At 41.2% G+C, this 17,801-nt stretch overlaps 1 protein-coding gene across 3 annotated transcripts in view; it reads left to right on the top strand.

The window, feature by feature from the left end:
- The window catches only part of cltcl1 (clathrin, heavy chain-like 1), a 36,360-nt gene extending 18,883 nt beyond the window's left edge, over positions 1-17,477 (top strand). Inside the window, exons 14-32 of one of the 3 annotated variants that reach the window (XM_078170603.1) lie at positions 1,034-1,197; positions 1,318-1,443; positions 1,529-1,671; positions 3,260-3,494; positions 3,587-3,709; positions 3,797-3,942; positions 4,028-4,211; positions 6,056-6,248; positions 6,358-6,515; positions 6,605-6,769; positions 7,277-7,552; positions 8,500-8,649; positions 8,731-8,862; positions 8,968-9,078; positions 10,020-10,190; positions 10,458-10,679; positions 11,057-11,077; positions 14,429-14,504; positions 15,798-17,477. In XM_078170603.1, the coding sequence (XP_078026729.1) occupies positions 1,034-1,197; positions 1,318-1,443; positions 1,529-1,671; positions 3,260-3,494; positions 3,587-3,709; positions 3,797-3,942; positions 4,028-4,211; positions 6,056-6,248; positions 6,358-6,515; positions 6,605-6,769; positions 7,277-7,552; positions 8,500-8,649; positions 8,731-8,862; positions 8,968-9,078; positions 10,020-10,190; positions 10,458-10,679; positions 11,057-11,077; positions 14,429-14,504; positions 15,798-15,922 (2,921 nt within the window). In that variant the 3' untranslated portion in view covers positions 15,923-17,477. Of the gene's footprint in view, positions 1-1,033; positions 1,198-1,317; positions 1,444-1,528; positions 1,672-3,259; positions 3,495-3,586; positions 3,710-3,796; positions 3,943-4,027; positions 4,212-6,055; positions 6,249-6,357; positions 6,516-6,604; positions 6,770-7,276; positions 7,553-8,499; positions 8,650-8,730; positions 8,863-8,967; positions 9,079-10,019; positions 10,191-10,457; positions 10,680-11,056; positions 11,084-14,428; positions 14,505-15,797 lie in introns of all 3 variants that reach the window. The other 2 variants (XM_033619383.2, XM_033619385.2) reach the window with 2 other exon arrangements.
- The last annotated feature ends 324 nt before the right edge of the window (positions 17,478-17,801 follow it).

The raw sequence follows: 17,801 nt of genomic DNA, 5'->3' as shown, positions 1-17,801 counted from the left end.
ACACCAGGCGGGGGGGGGGGGGGGGGGGGGGGGTTGGGGGGATTGTTTTGGTGGTACATTTGCATGTGGGGAGGTGAGAACTGTCATTAAAATGGCTCTTTGCAAAAGAAAATGCCATAGACAACAGCAAGCCGAACAAACACATACAGTATTGACAGTGTGATTCAGCTTTTAATGATAAAAAAGACAAACATAATTTGAAAATCGGTGCCATACTGTTGAATTCTGATGCTGGAGGAGCTCACTGGACCTGTTAAACCCACAGCTGATATGGCTCTAGCAGAATGTTAATACAATAATATCACAGAAGCTCATATGAAGTGGAACAGATTGGTACATTGGTGAGGTAAGCGTCACTGGTGCATGCTGCTGCTAGGGTAAAAAGATGTAGCAAATCAACTGCGACTGGCTGTGTCACAAAATGGATGAACATCGGGCACAAAAGTCCTGCGAGACGGAGTCTGGGCTTTTCCAACGTGCGTTTACAACACAGAGAGAACAAAGCAGGCATGCATTACTCTCATTGCATGATCCAAATCTTCGTCAAAACGTGCCATTTTCAGTGTGTAGGTTGTTAGCTTGGAGGTTGGTGTTGTTGTTTTCCATAGCAAAGAGGACGTTGAAAGCAACAACACGCAGATAGCGGAAGTGGGGGATAATGCTGGCCTAAATATTTGGCCAGTGGTAGGCTCATAGCCCAAGTCTATATCTGGTGAGTCAGACTAGGTTAGGAATGACAACTTGTAGAAAGCTGCTGGCTGCATTGCAACTAGTGGCACCTTACAAGTGTTGCTGGAATTACATTTTGTCATCAATGCTAGTGTTGTCAGCTAATTCGCAATTTCAATGGACAACTCACAGCTGCACTTTTCCTCTGCAGCCCTCAATCATATGCTGGCTCCCTAAACTGGCACTCAATCAAGACTTTGAGCACCCCTGGATTACTGCAGGAGATCATGTTAAATTTAGGCTTTAAGTCATCATAGATTGAGCTGACCTTTGTGTTGTTTCTCCCCTGCCATCTCTTTTCAAGGCTTGTTTTACTTCCTCGGGTCGATTGTGAATTTCAGCCAGGAGCCTGACGTTCACTTCAAGTACATCCAGGCTGCCTGCAAAACAGGCCAGATCAAAGAAGTGGAGAGAATCTGCAGAGAGAGCAACTGCTATGACCCGGAGAGGGTTAAAAACTTCCTGAAGGTAAAATGATTCTCTGTAAATTATTGATTTTTATCATTCAGCAGTGATTTTGTGAAATACTTTATTAACCATAATTCATACAGTTCAATGACGGATTAACCTTGTTTTGTCTCTTCGTAGGAGGCCAAGCTAACAGACCAGCTTCCTCTTATCATTGTGTGTGATCGCTTTGACTTCGTCCATGACCTGGTCCTCTACCTCTACCGCAACAATCTACAGAAATACATTGAAATCTACGTACAGAAAGTAAGATCATATATCCGGTTACCATTTACTCCGTTTGAGCTGCATGTTGACATCTTTATTTACAATTTGTTGCACTTGTTTTCAGGTGAACCCCAGTCGTTTACCGGTGGTGATAGGTGGACTGTTGGATGTCGACTGCTCCGAGGATGTCATTAAGAACCTGATCATGGTGGTCAGAGGGCAGTTTTCCACTGATGAGCTGGTGGAGGAGGTGGAGAAGAGGAACAGGTGAGACCAGTTGATAAATGGCTTCTGCTGTTTCTTGTCTTCCTGCTTAGGTGCTCCTGTCTGTCTCACTGGATGCAACATCTGATTAATACTTGTTGCTTGGTTACTATTGTATAGGTATCATTTGTCTCTGTCTGTGTCATTTTTTACATTCAAAGCTTCTACTGAAGTTTTCGAATGAAGCTTTGAATGAAGCTTTGAATGTCTGGCATCATATTTTATGATGTCATCACCCTTAAAAAATGAACAAACAAGTGACTAATTGGATTAAATTAGGTGGTCTTTTTTAGTTTATGGTGCTGTTAGATTGTTACTAGACCGGCTAGGATAGCCTGCTGCAAGTGGATCTGCTACTTGTGCATTATAATCCAGCTGGATTTTAGCATGAAGGCTAACCAGCTATTTGGGACAGCAGATAATAGCACTGCTCTTTGCATCATTTCTACTAACACCACCAAGTGTGAGGAAACCATGGCTTTCTAACCTGCTCACTACAGGCTGATCCATTGCAGCAGGCCCAGTCTTTAGACCTGTGGTGGTAAGTCTTGCTCCCACTAGCACCTCCTATGTGTAACGCCCTAAGTCTACTCTTTGCTGCGGGCTCTCATTGGGGAGCCCTGGCAGGTAAGTTTTGCCTTGTCTGCAGCTGTGCAGAAATACAAAGTTTAAACAGAATGAATAGACATGCAAAAACAGGCAGTGCAGCATTCAAATGTTGATTTAGGAATCAATATCAACGTTATGAACAAAGCTTCAAAGTTTTAAACTATTCACCACAGCCCGATTGGTTATAAAGGATATGCTTACACTGCGTTTGTGGTCTGTTTGAAATATGTCATACCTGACATTTTTGACAGAATACACCAGCTAAAAGAAAGACCACAGGTCTCAGGCACTCACACAAGTAAAAAATAAAATTATTTTTTTCTTAATAACGCTTAGGAGGATCGACACAAAAATAAGTTAGAACACCTTGCCTGCCACCTTGAATTTAAATATTCATGATAGTGTCTGATGTCCATAAATCACCAAATGCTCCGACACACAAAGTGGAAGACAAACAGAGGTGACTGAAATATGCAGATAAGTAAATATGAAGAAATATGCAGCCCTTTATGTCTGTCTTTTGCTCTGTGAACGCTCTGCAGTTCCTGCACTACTGAAGCTGAAATAAATATTTTCATCTTAGAACACCATGTGACTCAAATGTTGATTCTCTTGGGGCTCTTGGAGGCCTGTTTTATGCAGATGCTTCAATAATGCTCAACAAATGAGCTCTTCCTCATCCAGTGAAGCTACTTTGACTGCAAACTCATTGTGGCATCACTGTATCAGAAGGTGAATGTGAGGGAATGTGAAAATGGTACTTTCACTTCTGAATGTGCAACACCGCCATCTAGTGTTGTGTCTGTGCATTTACAACAGTAACAGTAACTACAGTAAGAGATGTAATTCAGGCTTTCACTAGGAGCAATAGTTAGAGAGCATTCTTTATCAAATAATGATGCATATGAGTTTAAAGATTCTTCTAAATGCTACATATTATGTGATTTAGTGAAGCTGTTATGTTTCTCCATTTTCTTCTCAGGTTAAAACTTCTGTTGCCATGGCTGGAGTCCCGTATCCATGAAGGATGCGAGGAGCCGGCAACCCACAATGCCCTGGCCAAAATCTACATTGACAGCAACAACACGCCCGAGCGCTTCCTGAAGGAGAACCCATTCTATGACAGCGCTGTGGTCGGAAAATACTGCGAGAAGAGAGATCCCCACCTGGCCTGTGTTGCTTATGAGAGAGGACAGTGTGACCTGGATCTCATCAAAGTGTGTAGATCACATTGTGTAGCATTCAGATGATCATTTACATAATTCTGACAAGGATAAATCTTTAATCACTTTGTGTATATTCTTCTCAGGTGTGCAATGAGAACTCGTTATTTAAGAGTGAGGCTCGATATCTGGTGCGGCGGAAAGATCCAGAGCTTTGGGCAAATGTGTTGGAAGAGAACAACCCCTTCAGAAGACAACTCATCGACCAGGTTAGGTGTCATCCATTTCTGCTCCTGAAGTGATGCAGGCTGTGAAGGAGTGGGTATTTTTCAGTGTTTATTTCTGTCTCCTCTCAGGTGGTGCAGACAGCACTGTCAGAGACCCAGGACCCGGAAGAGGTGTCAGTCACAGTCAAGGCCTTCATGACTGCAGACCTGCCCAATGAGCTCATAGAGCTGCTGGAGAAGATCGTACTGGATAACTCTGTCTTCAGTGAGCACAGGTACAGCAGACTCACAGCTTGTCAGACATTGTAATAATTCAGTCACAGTACTTGTCATATTTTTAATAAACTCTCTGTTTCCCAGAAATCTCCAGAACCTGCTGATTTTGACAGCCATCAAGGCGGACCGCACTCGTGTGATGGAGTACATCAACAGGCTAGACAACTACGATGCTCCAGACATCGCTAATATAGCCATCAGCAATGAGCTCTTTGAAGAAGCGTTTGCCATTTTCAAAAAGTTTGATGTCAACACCTCAGCCATACAGGTGACATGAAAGAATTACTGCTCCAACACTGATACTGTTACTTTAAGAACAAGTTCAAAGTACTTCAGTGAGTATATTGGGGAGAATTGAGTACTTTTTAATTTGACATTCAGTAGCCCAACATGAATTTAAAAAGTTAGAATAATATGTTTATCAGTTAAGTTTATGGTTTAAATGTTTTCCAGTCTCATTTTTCTTATTGTAAGGACCCTCCCCACTTACAGAAGTTTAGCAGAGGATTTTTTATAATTCTAAAGTTCAGGCCATAAAATGTATTGATCTTCAAAACAGCCAAATTAATGTATGAGCACTTTGAATCTATATTGAAAATGATGCTGCAGATTGTATGTCTGTCTCTTAAGCCAAGTTCAGACCAAAGATTCTCAATGAGTGAAACCATTTTAAAACGTTGCAGAGAAAAGTTACAGCGGTGTGCACTGGCTGTCTGAGCTCGACTCAAGCTGGCTGATGGTGTTACCTGCAAGTCAGCTGGTCAAATTGTTGGCGGCTGGTTTTAGAATATAACGCACGTCACCTGTTTCAACAGCCAATCGACTTGTAGTGAGGTCAAGTCAAAATGACTGCAGACGACGTGTTCACTTGCTGCGGCAGGTGCTCCGTCCCCACTGAGCCCTCTGTTTCTGTCCTCATGGTGTGCCGGTGTCGGACGGTGGGTCACTGTTGCTGCTTGCTGTATGTGCTTATGCCCCCTCACACACACACATTCTCATTGACTGATTAATTGCCGCTGGTTATTTATATTATTGCGGCGTATTGATTATGAATACAGTACATCTGACGCTCGTTTTGTTTGTTTTTCAACATTTCATCACTACTACAAATGCAACTGTAGCCAGTATCTCACTATCACTATCCCCATTCATATTTTAAGAAGCTACAAATGGAAATCAGAGCAGATGTACAGAGAGTTGTTGCATAGAGATGATACACCATCTTATCTAGTTGCATTGGTGCAAACCGACAGATTTTTAGGTGCATTACAGTTAGTTGCCTGTTTCAGCTCGTCTCAATGTGAATCTTTGGTCTGAACTGGGCTTTGAAGGAATAATTTTGTGGGATACTCCACACCCACAGAATGAGAATTTGTATATCAGCCACTCATCCTGTGTTGTTGCGTTGAATCCATGAAGAATCCATGTTTTTGCTTGCATGCCTCCATGGTGAAAAAGGGAATCCAAAAATGGATAAAATTCTTGATGAACTGGAGTTAAAGAGGGCTGTTTACAAACTTCACACAAGACATGCTGTAAAATTCAAGTCTTATTTATCCAGTTGTATGGTCAGTACTTCACAAATACATACATTTTTGCTAAAACAATACCATTTATAAGTATGATACGAGTAGTATGCCTGGGCAAGGGCATGCGTTTGAACTCTGCCCCTGCCTTTCATTGAGCAGAGTTCAAATTCACGCGCTTGCCCAGGAACACCACTCCCCTGTGTACAAGGAAGTGTTTAAATAGAAAGGTTTTAGCAAAAATGCATACGACTGGTTAAATGAGTGTTTGATTATACTGCAAGAGTTGTGTCAGAGTTTTTTTCATGAAAAATTTTCTTTGTTTTTGGATTCTTTGTTCACTGGTAACTTGCGAAAAACATTTAAGATTTCATTGTAATACAGAATGACTAATTGATATACAAATGACCATTTTTGCTGTTGTTGAAGTATTCCTTTAATTATTGTTGGTATTATGATTATTTCTGCTCATCTCTGGAAATAAATTGTAAAGTGCAACAGTTAAAATATACTGTTATTCCTAATGTTTTATCTCATTGTATGTCTGATCATATAAAGCAGCTCTTTCCTTTCCTCATGTCTCTAGGTATTGATAGAGCACATAGGGAACTTAGATCGTGCCTATGAGTTTGCTGAGCGCTGTAATGAGCCTGCGGTGTGGAGCCAGTTAGCCAGAGCTCAGCTACAAAGGGACCTGGTCAAGGAGGCCATCGACTCGTATATCAAAGCCGTCGACCCTTCAGCGTACATGGAGGTGGTCAACGCAGCCAGCAAAAACAGTAAGCCTTTGCTTTGCGACACAACTCTGCTGCACACCAGCAGCTCGTATTGATCATCTTTCTGCTGTGATTGATCTGAGTTGATCTTCGAGTTGTTTGTGTTTTGCAGATAACTGGGAAGACTTGGTAAAATTCCTCCAGATGGCTCGAAAGAAAGCGAGAGAGTCATATGTGGAGACAGAGCTGATCTTTGCTTTAGCTAAAACGAACCGTCTGGCTGAGCTGGAAGAGTTCGTCAGTGGGCCCAACAATGCTCACATACAGCAGGTAAGACAAATGAATGTGCATGCTAGTCTTGTCCTTACAACTGCTACTCACTGCATATTACCTGCTAATCTCTCTGTCTTCTTCTCCAGGTGGGCGATAGATGTTATGATGAGGGTATGTATGAAGCAGCCAAGCTCCTGTACAACAATGTGTCCAACTTTGCTCGTCTCGCATCGACGCTCGTCCACCTGGGAGAGTACCAGGCAGCTGTGGACAGCGCCAGGAAAGCCAACAGCACACGGACATGGAAGGAGGTAACTGGCACACAATCAAGTTCATAGCCTCTCTCTGACTGCAGGGGTGGAAGCAGATTGAAGTTCTTGGCGGTAGTGCTACCCCACCTTCATCGCTTCATGTCGTTCTCCACCTGCTCCCAGCTTCATGCATCCCTGAACACACATTCTCAGTTTTTTCACAACTGTGTGGTGTATAAAGAAATTAAAAACACTTGTAAGACATTTAGTGTCATACTTGTGTTCGGCCATGTTGTTGAGCTAGCTTACTGTCTTTGTCAAGTAGCTGTCTGTTAGTCACTCACTCCACAGCAGGAAACAGCACTTCAAAGTAAAAGCTCTGTGCCAGCAATTGAAAGTGTTTTTTACAAACTTGACATGTTTCAAAGTAGAATGGACCTGCGACCCACTTTTGGACCGCGTCCCACCAGTTGGGAACCACTGCTTTAGACTGTAGTTGTAAATTCTCATTTATTAGAATATGGACAGAAGATTTCAGGAATATCCTTTCTTCCTTCCGATCATCAGGTGTGTTTTGCGTGTGTGGATGGCGAAGAGTTCCGTCTGGCACAAATCTGCGGCCTTCACATTGTGATCCACGCTGACGAGCTGGAGGACCTGATCAGCTACTATCAGGACCGCGGGTACTTTGAGGAACTCATCGCTCTGTTGGAGGCTGCGCTGGGTCTGGAGCGGGCACACATGGGCATGTTCACCGAGCTCGCCATCCTCTACTCAAAGTTCAAACCTCAGAAGATGAGGGAGCACCTGGAGCTCTTCTGGTCCAGAGTCAACATCCCAAAGGTAGAGCAGTGTGTGTGTGTGTGTGTGTGTGTGTGTGTTCCAAAACAATTCTGTCTCTTGTAATAAATCAAAGAATTCATCACATGAGGCGGCTGCTTGTGTGCCGTGAACTCCTTTGATTTATTACTCCACAAAGATTTCTGCTTCTCATCAGCGTCCTGGAAGGAATGTAACACTGAGCACAGAAGATTCCCTGAGTTGTTTTTCTTCTGTCTTTTGTAGCTGGTTTTCTACTGACATATTGTGATTATTAGAAAAAAAGAGAAATTAGAAAAAGACTGTTGGCTGTTTTCTTTAGTTATGAGAATTCCTTAAATCCTTGAATGTTTGCAGACAAGTATTTCAAATAATTGTTGCCTTGAAATTAGATTAAAAGAAAATGTACCTAATGTACCCACCTGCATTGTTTAATATTCCTCAGCTTGTTGGACTTTATCCTGTTGATTGATGTAGGAGTGTTAGAGAATGAATCATACCCTCAAGATTTTTTTCACTGACAATGTCTTGGGTTTAAAACTGGTTTTGTAGCTTACTATGTCTTTTCACCAGCTGTTCATTACTTCTGTCATTGTGTGTTTATTAGTTAAATCTAAAGAGGTGCTATTCTGCCTCTCAAAACCCCTTGATTTTAAGAAAAGGGGTTATTTGATTTGATTTATTTCAAACATGTAAAAACACAACACAACAAAACAGACGAATGACAAATAAAATGAAGTAAATTTATTATACAAATTATCATCAACAACATAACATGATACTGATATTTACATGTTTGATAAAGGAATAGGGAGAATGGCCTATATAAATATAAAAGTTGTGTTTATGATGTCTTACCCCAAAATACCAAATTTGAGTTGATTAATTTAACCAAACAAAATTTTGACAGTCATGAAAGAGTGCTTCAGTTTGAAACCTGAATGACTTTGACATTGTTCTGTGTTCACCAGGTGCTGCGAGCAGCAGAGCAGTCTCATCTATGGGCAGAGCTGGTTTTCCTTTACGATAAATATGAGGAGTACGACAACGCTGCTATCACGATGATGTCTCATCCAACAGATGCGTGGAAAGAAGGGCCGTTCAAGGACATTATTGCGAAGGTACACAGAAGTGTTTGTGACTGAGCTGTTCATACATATTCACTTTTTGTGGTCTTCACATGTTTCATCATTTCTCCTCAGGTTGCCAATGTGGAGCTGTACTATAAATCTCTTTCCTTCTACCTGGATTACAAACCCCTCTTACTGAATGACCTGCTGACCATTCTGTCTCCGCGGCTGGACCACAGCCGGGCTGTCAACTTTTTCAGCAAGGTAACCAGACAGCCTCTGTGAATTAAATCTCATGTATTATTCTTTATGTTCAGTACACAGTGCCAAACTTGGTTGACGTGACTCTGGTTGTTTTTGCTCGATCAGGTGAATCAGCTGAAGTTGGTCAAGCCTTACCTGAGGTCTGTCCAGAATCACAACAACAAGTCCGTCAACGAAGCCCTCAACAACCTGCTGACAGAGGAGGAAGACTACCAGGTCTGTCAGACACTCTGATGTTAGAAGAAGAAGATATACTTTATTAATCTGGAGGGGAAATTCAATTATTTTTCACTCTGTTGTCAAATGGAGAGATATCAGATATCAGGGGGACTGCACTGGACAGGTGCCCTGAGCAGTTGGGGGTTCAATACCTTGCTCAAGGGCACCTTGACAGTGCCCAGAAGGCAAACTGCCACCTCTCCAGCTACCAGTCCACACTCCATACTTGGTCCATAAGGGGACTTAAATAGGCCACCCTCCGGTTCCCAAGCTAAGTCCCTATGAACTAAGCTAACGCCACTCCCTTTGATCTCTCATGTTGATCATATAATACTATAAACACTTCATGAAAAGGGTCATTACTTTGCCCATCTCCCTGCATGTTGTAGGGGGCATTTTAGGGTCACATTTGAAATAATACATTTAAATAGTAGTAAATATACCCAGCTTCTGTGGTCACTGGGTGGCACCAGTGTCCTGCATCGGGTCAGGTGGTGCGAAAAGAGTTGATTTGTGGGTTGTATTTTGTCTTTATTTTATTTCTTAGCTCAGTTCTGGGTAAAAACATGTGGGTTGGATCATGGTTGTTGGATGATAAGTAAATTAAAATAGGATAATAATAATAATTTGATTTAACGTTCCATTGTTAAATCCTGTCTGCTAGCTTTGTGTGTTGGCTCTCTCTTCTTCGTCACCTGGAAACTGAGAGCTGCTTCAGTCAGGTGCATTACAAATGCGCACATCAACTGTGGAGATGTGCTGCTCAGTATTATAATAACAAGCAAAAAAATATCCATTTATTATTATTGGTTCTGGTGTGGGAGCAGGTTTTAAAATCAGACTTGTGCAGGACTCTAGGATGCACTGCTGAGGTCCACTTACCAGAGACTAACTGGTTCAGGTATCCCTTTTCAGTTTGTTCTGTGTGTTATCCACAGGGCCTGAGAGCGTCCATCGATGCCTATGACAACTTTGATACCATTGGCCTGGCGCAGAGGTTAGAGAAACACGAACTGATTGAGTTCAGACGTATCGCTGCTTACCTGTACAAGGGCAACAACCGCTGGAGACAGAGTGTAGAGCTCTGCAAGAAGGACAAACTCTACAAGGTGAGAAAGAAAAACCTTTAATGAGCATATCTGAGAAAAGCTCTCACATGTACCTCCATGGTCCTATAGGTGGCACTGTTTGTTTGTGTATATCTGAAGATACTGTAGATACATAATCCAGCTAACATTAAGTAAAGACAGGAGAAGCAAATCTTGTCCGAATTTATCTCTCAAGAAGTGGAAACGATTGTTTGGATGACTTCTAAAAGTTTCATAAAGGCTTTACTTTAACAATAATTCCATTCACTGTGTTTCTGTCTTTCCCAGGATGCCATGCTGTACGCTGCAGAGTCTAAGGACGCAGAGCTGGCAGAGACTTTGCTCCAGTGGTTCCTGGAGGAGGGCAGGAAGGAGTGCTTCGCGGCCTGCCTGTTTGCCTCCTACGACCTGCTGCACCCTGACGTGGTGCTGGAGCTGGCCTGGAGACACAACATCATGGACTTCGCCATGCCGTACTTCATCCAGGTCATGAGGGAGTACCTGACAAAGGTGAGTACTCCAACAAAGAACAATACAAGGAGTTAATATTCTTTATAAGTTTTTGCTTTCATGTTACAGTAAGTTTAACTGTTGTATATTTTTTAGAGGAAACAAGTTTGCTATGTTTACTAAAATTTGTTTATTTTTCTAAGATTGTATAATTTCCTGTAGAAACCTGTCCTGACAGGAGAGTCTCTTAAATCTCCTGCCCTGGAGGTGGTGAAAACAGGTCATACAGGGAATATTAGTTTACACGATATGGCTTTCTTAAGTAATAATAGTTAAGTATTTGCCAGTGAACTCCCTCTGGTCATCATGATTTCCTAAAATGTTGACCTGCAGACATGTGAGGTCACTTGAGGTCATCTCTTTGGGTTCTTTTCCAGGTTGATGAGTTTGCAGCGAAGGTGACGGTCTCTGGCCCTCTTTTTTATTCCTCTTATGTGTTCTGTCTGTTATTTTGTTGTAACTTATCTCTTAGGTTTCTGATGTAGGAACCTAGCATGGACTGTAGACTGAGTACGGCCTAACTAGCTCTGGTCTTGGAGAGCTGTAGTGGCGTGTGCAGGCTTTTGTTCCACCTCAACACCTGTTTTTAAAATATCTTGAGTTCACCTGCTGTGTTGATGGCTGGAGCCAAAGGCTGTGCACCATGTTGTTCTTCAAGATCAGCTTTTCCTGGCCTAACAGATACCTCTCACCCTCTAACTCCTCTCTCTTGGGGCTGCATCTAGTGTTAAGTGGCATTTTAAAAAATTTAAATTTCAGTTGTGCTAATGTGAAATCAAGAGACTGATTTTATGGTACTGTAAACAGTGATCTATCCACCTGGCTAATGTTCTCTGAAGACCAGGAATGATTGTGGGTGAGGAGAGCAAGCCACTCTAGACTTGTTAGATGCATCCCCATGTTTCTAACTCCAGGTTAACAAGTTTTAGTGTTAAATATTTAACTGTTAGATCAGTGCAGGGCTACAGACACTAACTGAAGGTTATACAGTCCTCTTTCTTCTATTTCTTAAGAAATTCTCTTAGTTTCAGCTATTCTGACACTTAATTTTAAGAAACCAAATGCTTTGTTGCGTAACTGTCTGTGATGGAATTTAGCAGCTAGTTAGTGCAGCCTTTCGGGAAGTTTAATAACAGCCTCTTTTTATTTTAAAGAGACAGCAGTTAAAGGGTAAGTTTGGTATTTTTTAACCTGGACCTTATTTTCCCATGTTTTTGTGTCTAAATGACTAATGGGAACAAAGATTTTTGAAATGGGTCCAGTATTGAGCAAGTCGGCTGCAGCCACAGCATCGAAACAGGCCAGGTTTTCCACACAAATTCAACACTGCATGACAAACTGATATACAAATGGTCATTCTGTGGGTGAAGCATTCCTTTGGGAGGTGAAATGATAACGCTTTGTTCAGCATTTAGCAAAAGCATCAGCACTAAAGACACATATGTGTTTGCGACATCAATTCATGTCCACTAAAAGTTCTTGTTTTTGCCACTGACACACTCAAATTGTGTTTATAAATGTCTGACAACTTATGGAAAGAAACCTTACAGAAAGAGACCATTTTGTTAAAGAGTGAGATCCTTTCCGTTGAACCAGAAACAGCCCCAAAATCGCTTTTGCCAGACCCACCAGACTTGATTTAAATAAACGTTAATTTTATCATTGTACAACAAACTTCATTAAAAAATCGACATGGTCAAAATAAAAAGAGAGAAAAACTGTCTTGGTTCGTCTCTCCACTGTTCCAACAATCACCAGCTTGAATAAATTTTTAATTTACTCAGATTGATGTGAAAATATGCTGGCTCTGTACATGCTAAAATTACTGTTTATTTAAATGGAGTCTGGTGGGTTTGGCGATGGTGATTTCAGGTCTATTTCTGGTCCAAAAAGAACGATCTCTTAAACCAAAAGTTATATGTGAAAAGTCAGTGACAACACAAACACAAATGCCCCAAGGGGTTATATTGCAGCCTGTTTTGCGGCTGCCAGCTGCAGCGGTCTCGCTCAATACTGGTACAATTTCATGTTGAAAAATACCAAACTTACCCTTTAAGGCGTACCAACATTTTTTAACAATCAACAGGCAGCAGTGGCAAATGGTGTCTTGTTTTATGTACTGAAATAACTTCCATTTCTATTACATGAATACTTATATACATAAAAGTGCTTTACAGATTCTGTTTTACCTTTTTTCCTGAATTTCTTGAATTATGACTCAACAGAAAGTCTTACATTTTTTTTTATTCCACATTAATTTAGTAGCATCATTGTTTAAATGAATCCCCACTTACATCAGAAACCTTTGTATTCAGCTCTCTCCACGGTTGAAGCACAATGCCTGATTATTTCTTTGCGCTTAGTCTGTAAGAAAATTGGCACCACAACCAACTCACTGCGCAAACACTGTATGCCTGGCAAAGGATGAGCTTAACCTGTCAGCTTCTAATGCCTAGTTTGATTTTAAAGTGCAGCAGTAAAGTGAAATACACTCAATGAAAATCTGTCAGGAGGACGCCTGCTTACAGGATGCATGTGGAAGCTGTGATTCTCTCCCCTCTACGCTGTCATTTAGTCATGTACGACTGTTGATAGTGAATGGCTGGAAATGTAGCATCAGCACATAGGCATGTATAGCTTCTCCTTTACTTAATACACAGTGTTATATTTCTTTAACCTTGAATCCTGCTATAATTTCACTTTTAAAGGGCCAGTTCCTCCAAATCCAAAAACAAAACTTTCCCTCAGGGGTATCTAGCCATGATGAAGATGAGTTTTGGGGCACCTGCTGCCGCCCTGTTTCATTGGTGTGATCTACTTTTTTCTAGTACTCAAAACTTAAAAAAGACATTTTAGAAACTCAAAAGCAGTACCTTTCCAAATATGATGTTCTTGTGATCTTGCATTCATGACAGACTTTGTTGTCAACAGTTTTCATCAGAAACTTCTCTGCTGAATAAAAAAAGTAGCGACAGCTGTCACCAGTGAGGCATGTGAATTATCTGATGATAAACAAGGGCATTGTATCTGGAAAGTGATGATGCTTGTGAGTTTTTTCAAATGTAATGTTTCAGTGCTTCAAGCAACATAAATGAAATTTCATCGCACTTTATTGAATCAGGGTGATGGCAGGAGAAATCCCTCGGCAATCACTGTATGCATGGTCATATACTGCCAGGGGTTAACTGGTTATTTTGTTTTTTGTGATTTGGGTGAACAGACCCTTTAATTGTTGACTTAACATGTGTACTGGAAGCTGTATTAGAAATTCTCACCAAACCTGCATGGCATCTTCTCTCAGGTAACCTTAGCTGCACTGTGAAGCACTGTGTGTAGTTGTGTCTTTCAGAAGTGGGTATGATACATTTACTGTGTGTGTTTATCAGTATTTATTTGTTTGTTATGAAATAAAAACTTAAATGTACTCTTACAACTGAAGCACTTACAGTTAATGGTTTGTTGTAGTACATTATTAAAAGTGTAATTTAAATAAATCTGGCACATTACTGTGATCACTACATTGTAGGTGTCCAGCAAAAATATTTTATTTAGAATAACAGCTGAAATTGATTTATATCATATTACCAAAAGGACTGAAAAAAAAAATCTGTGCTTGGATTGGAGGTTAAACAGCTTGCAAAGCTGAGTATGCTGGTTACCTACTATGTATGAAATCACACTCTCTTTTATTCTGCACAGTGTGTGAGTGAGCTGTGACTGATCTATCCTCTTTTCTTTGATGCCCTCAGGTGGACAAACTGGAGGAGGCAGACAGCAAAAGGAAAACTGAAGAGGAGGTGACAGAGCCTCAGCCGATAGTGTTTGGTAGGTTCACATGCGGCACGTCACGGTTTTGGTTCCTAAATAGGAGAAAATTGCCTCGCGCTGTGAAAACAGCAGGATTTAAACAGCGGCATTTATCTGTCTGCGCCAAACTGAAACTTGGATAAAAAAAGTCTGCCGGTGTTGACATTTAACATCAATCAAATGTGTACAAATTGGATGTAATGAGCAGTTTACTGAGACTTGAAGCACACAGCCAAGTCTGTCTCCTCATTGTAGTCAAATTTAGGAAAATTGGGCACATTCAGTTAATGGAAAACTAATCATGCTGCTGTTGTCTTCTCCAGACCAAATCAGACGGACAAAGAAAATGTGTCATTTACAGTTACAGTCTTGTATCAGTCTTTAGAAACAAAACAACATGATTTAAATTTTTGCTTTCAGTTTACATGAATATCCATTTTTACATTTTACAATATTACTAAGAATCACTGTTGCCTTCCCATCAAGTTTTCCCATAATGAACAAAGACACCTGATTGTGATATAACCAACAGCAACAGTGTTATCTAGTAAGGGCTTTAATGCTATGGTAATTATCTTCATGAATACAGTACAATATTTACTGTATTCAATATTTAGGACATCTGCAAAAGTCAGGAAACACCTCTGGTGCCCACAAAGAGATTTGTTTGACATCAGCATTGACAGCATTAAAAGAATAGGCCAACTTCACCCTGAAAATTCTAAATTGTGCTGTATATCAATTACTCACCCCATGTTACGTTGAGTTTGTGAACAAAGATTTGTTTCTGCCTCATGCCTCTATGGTGAACGAAAAATCCAAAAATGGGGAACACTTTTGATGGGGGCTTGATTTAACAAACTAACAAACTGTATCAAAACAGTACTTCCCAAACACATGTATTTTTGCAAAAACATTACGATGTAAATCACTAAATTAAGGCAGAGTTTAATTAACACGTGCTTGCCTGTGGGCACCACCTATATGCGGAAGTGTTTTATTGGTAATGCATGTTTGGGAAGTCCTATAGATCATACGACTGGATAAATGAGACTTGGATCATACTGCACAAGTTGTGTGGGAGTTTGTTAATGGATTTTGACATGGCTTTTTAAGCACCACATAAAGAAACTTTAATTTACAGAGAAGACAAAGATGAAAAAGACATAAGTTTGGTTAAAAAAAAAAGTTGTACAGATGGTCGTTGTGAAGGGTGGTGAACAAACAGAGTGTAGCAATGTGCACTCACTTGTGAAAAATGTTTAAATTGTATCTATGAGCTTGTAACCCTGTGTGTGTTTGTGTGATCAGGCCAGCAGCTGATGTTACCCCCCTCTCCTGCTCCAGTGGCTCCACAGCAAGCGTACCCAGGCTACGGCTACCCCACCGCTCCTGCGGGCTTCCCTGCTGCGCCTGCTTATGGCTTCAACATGTAGAGGCCTGATACCCCCCCTGCCCCCACCCCCACCCCTGCACACACTCACACACCTTGGACCTGAACCACACTGAAGCGTGCTGCTCTGGGTCTCAACTGGCAGGCGGAGATCCCTGAAACTTTACTGGGCATTCATTCCCAATGAGACTCCACTGAAACTGCAATAGAAACCTATCATCTCTACTTTCTCAACACACATTTCAGAAGGACTGGCTCATGCAAGGTTGTTGGACCCTCTCCCACCCCCAACCCCCTCTTTCTCTTTATCATTTGGAAACTGCATCACTGATCTACACAGCATGAAGTCACCTCTCAGCTCCTAGAGGAATTAACATACCGAAGATAACATTAGTGACACCAAACCACTCTGTCCTGTTGCTGTTCCATGTAGACTTTATTAACCATAGAGCAGCTTTTTTTTGTTTTTCCTAGAGATTCAGCACTGATGAGGAAGAGACTTTGTTACTGAGGAGTGTAGGGGGCACACGTGTGTCTCTCCTCTACCTCCTAAAGCACTGCTACGGCCTTATACTTTGAAAAGGTGGCAAAAAAAACGGGCTCATTTATTCATGTTTAATTTCACAACTGTCTCATGCTCTGATTAGACAGACGGTTACTGTGCAATAGTTTTGTTTGTCCTCTCACAACAGGTACAAAGTGTTTGCTGTATACGGACTAAGAACACTTGTTTATGAGGTTACGGTACTGTCTGTGTATGTGTGTCTGTATGTGTGTGTGAGTGAGTGTGTAGCCTCTAAAGCCTTGGAGGGATACGTCACCAAACTAAGAGACACTCAATGAAATTTCCACCTCCTTGCAGCCGCAAACCTGTCACTGGGTCGATCTCGTCAGTTGACTTTTTGGACTCCGAACATGTTCAGGATGCTTGTGACAAAAAGACAAAAGAAAAGAAGGTGAAATGATAAAAAAAAAATGCTATATGCTGTAGTCTGTGCATGTGCTGCCAAACTATAATGCTGCAACCAGGAGCACAATTTTCATGTTACACTCAAATATATCAAGTATTACTAATGTGTGTCAAAAACTGAAGTGATGTTCGATGAAACTTTCTCACCCGACTAACAAAAAAAACAACGATGAAGCTCTGTAAGACACAAACAAAAGGGGGGAACATTAGCTCACATCCCGGTGCCAGCTGGTTCAAAAGAATAATCATTATTGTACTGAAAACAGTGTATAATTTAAGATATATTGAAATACCTAACTAATCAAAGAAGTCAAATATTATGGAATACCGTATGTATTGTCTATAGTGTGTTGTTGTAGTCTTAAAAAGCATAATAATTTTTGTAAGAAAAGGACAAAATGCAAAAACAGCAGGTTGAATAAAAGGCAAAGTCTTGAGGCAAGGCTGCTCAAAGAGGTGGCAGTTAAGTTGTTTACTTCCAGCTGTCCGACAGTCCCCTGTATGATACACCGAGCTCTGGTGTCAACTTTGGATCTGTCAAAGCGGAAAGCCTGGGCTGCACACGAAGCACTCCCTTTATCTGCACAAGTCATGCATACAGAAAGAGGAATAAAGTTTACACACAGTTGTTGTTGCTGCATTTTTCTACTACATTCACACCAAGACAAATATTTACCACCTCTCTGGAGGGTTCAGCCTGTATTGTTTGTGTGTTTAAGGAGGTGGGTGTGGAGTTTTACAGCTGTGAATATGGTTTATTCTAAGTGTATTTTCAGCTACACTCTTATTTCCATTCTCTGCTGGACTGACATTTTGGTATCCAAGCTGCCAAGACCTGATTGATGGTTTCTGTGTCTGTGAGGGCTGCAGCCTTTGTTTGGAGAGGGTGTGGCAGGGCTGTTAGGACCTGCTACTGCCTGCTGTTGGAAAACACGCGGAAGGTTTTGGTAGC

The sequence above is a fragment of the Epinephelus lanceolatus genome, chromosome 9 (assembly GCF_041903045.1).
Source record: "Epinephelus lanceolatus isolate andai-2023 chromosome 9, ASM4190304v1, whole genome shotgun sequence".
In the NCBI taxonomy this organism is placed as follows: Eukaryota; Metazoa; Chordata; class Actinopteri; order Perciformes; family Serranidae; genus Epinephelus; species Epinephelus lanceolatus.
This window is presented reverse-complemented; position numbering and strand designations above follow the sequence as displayed.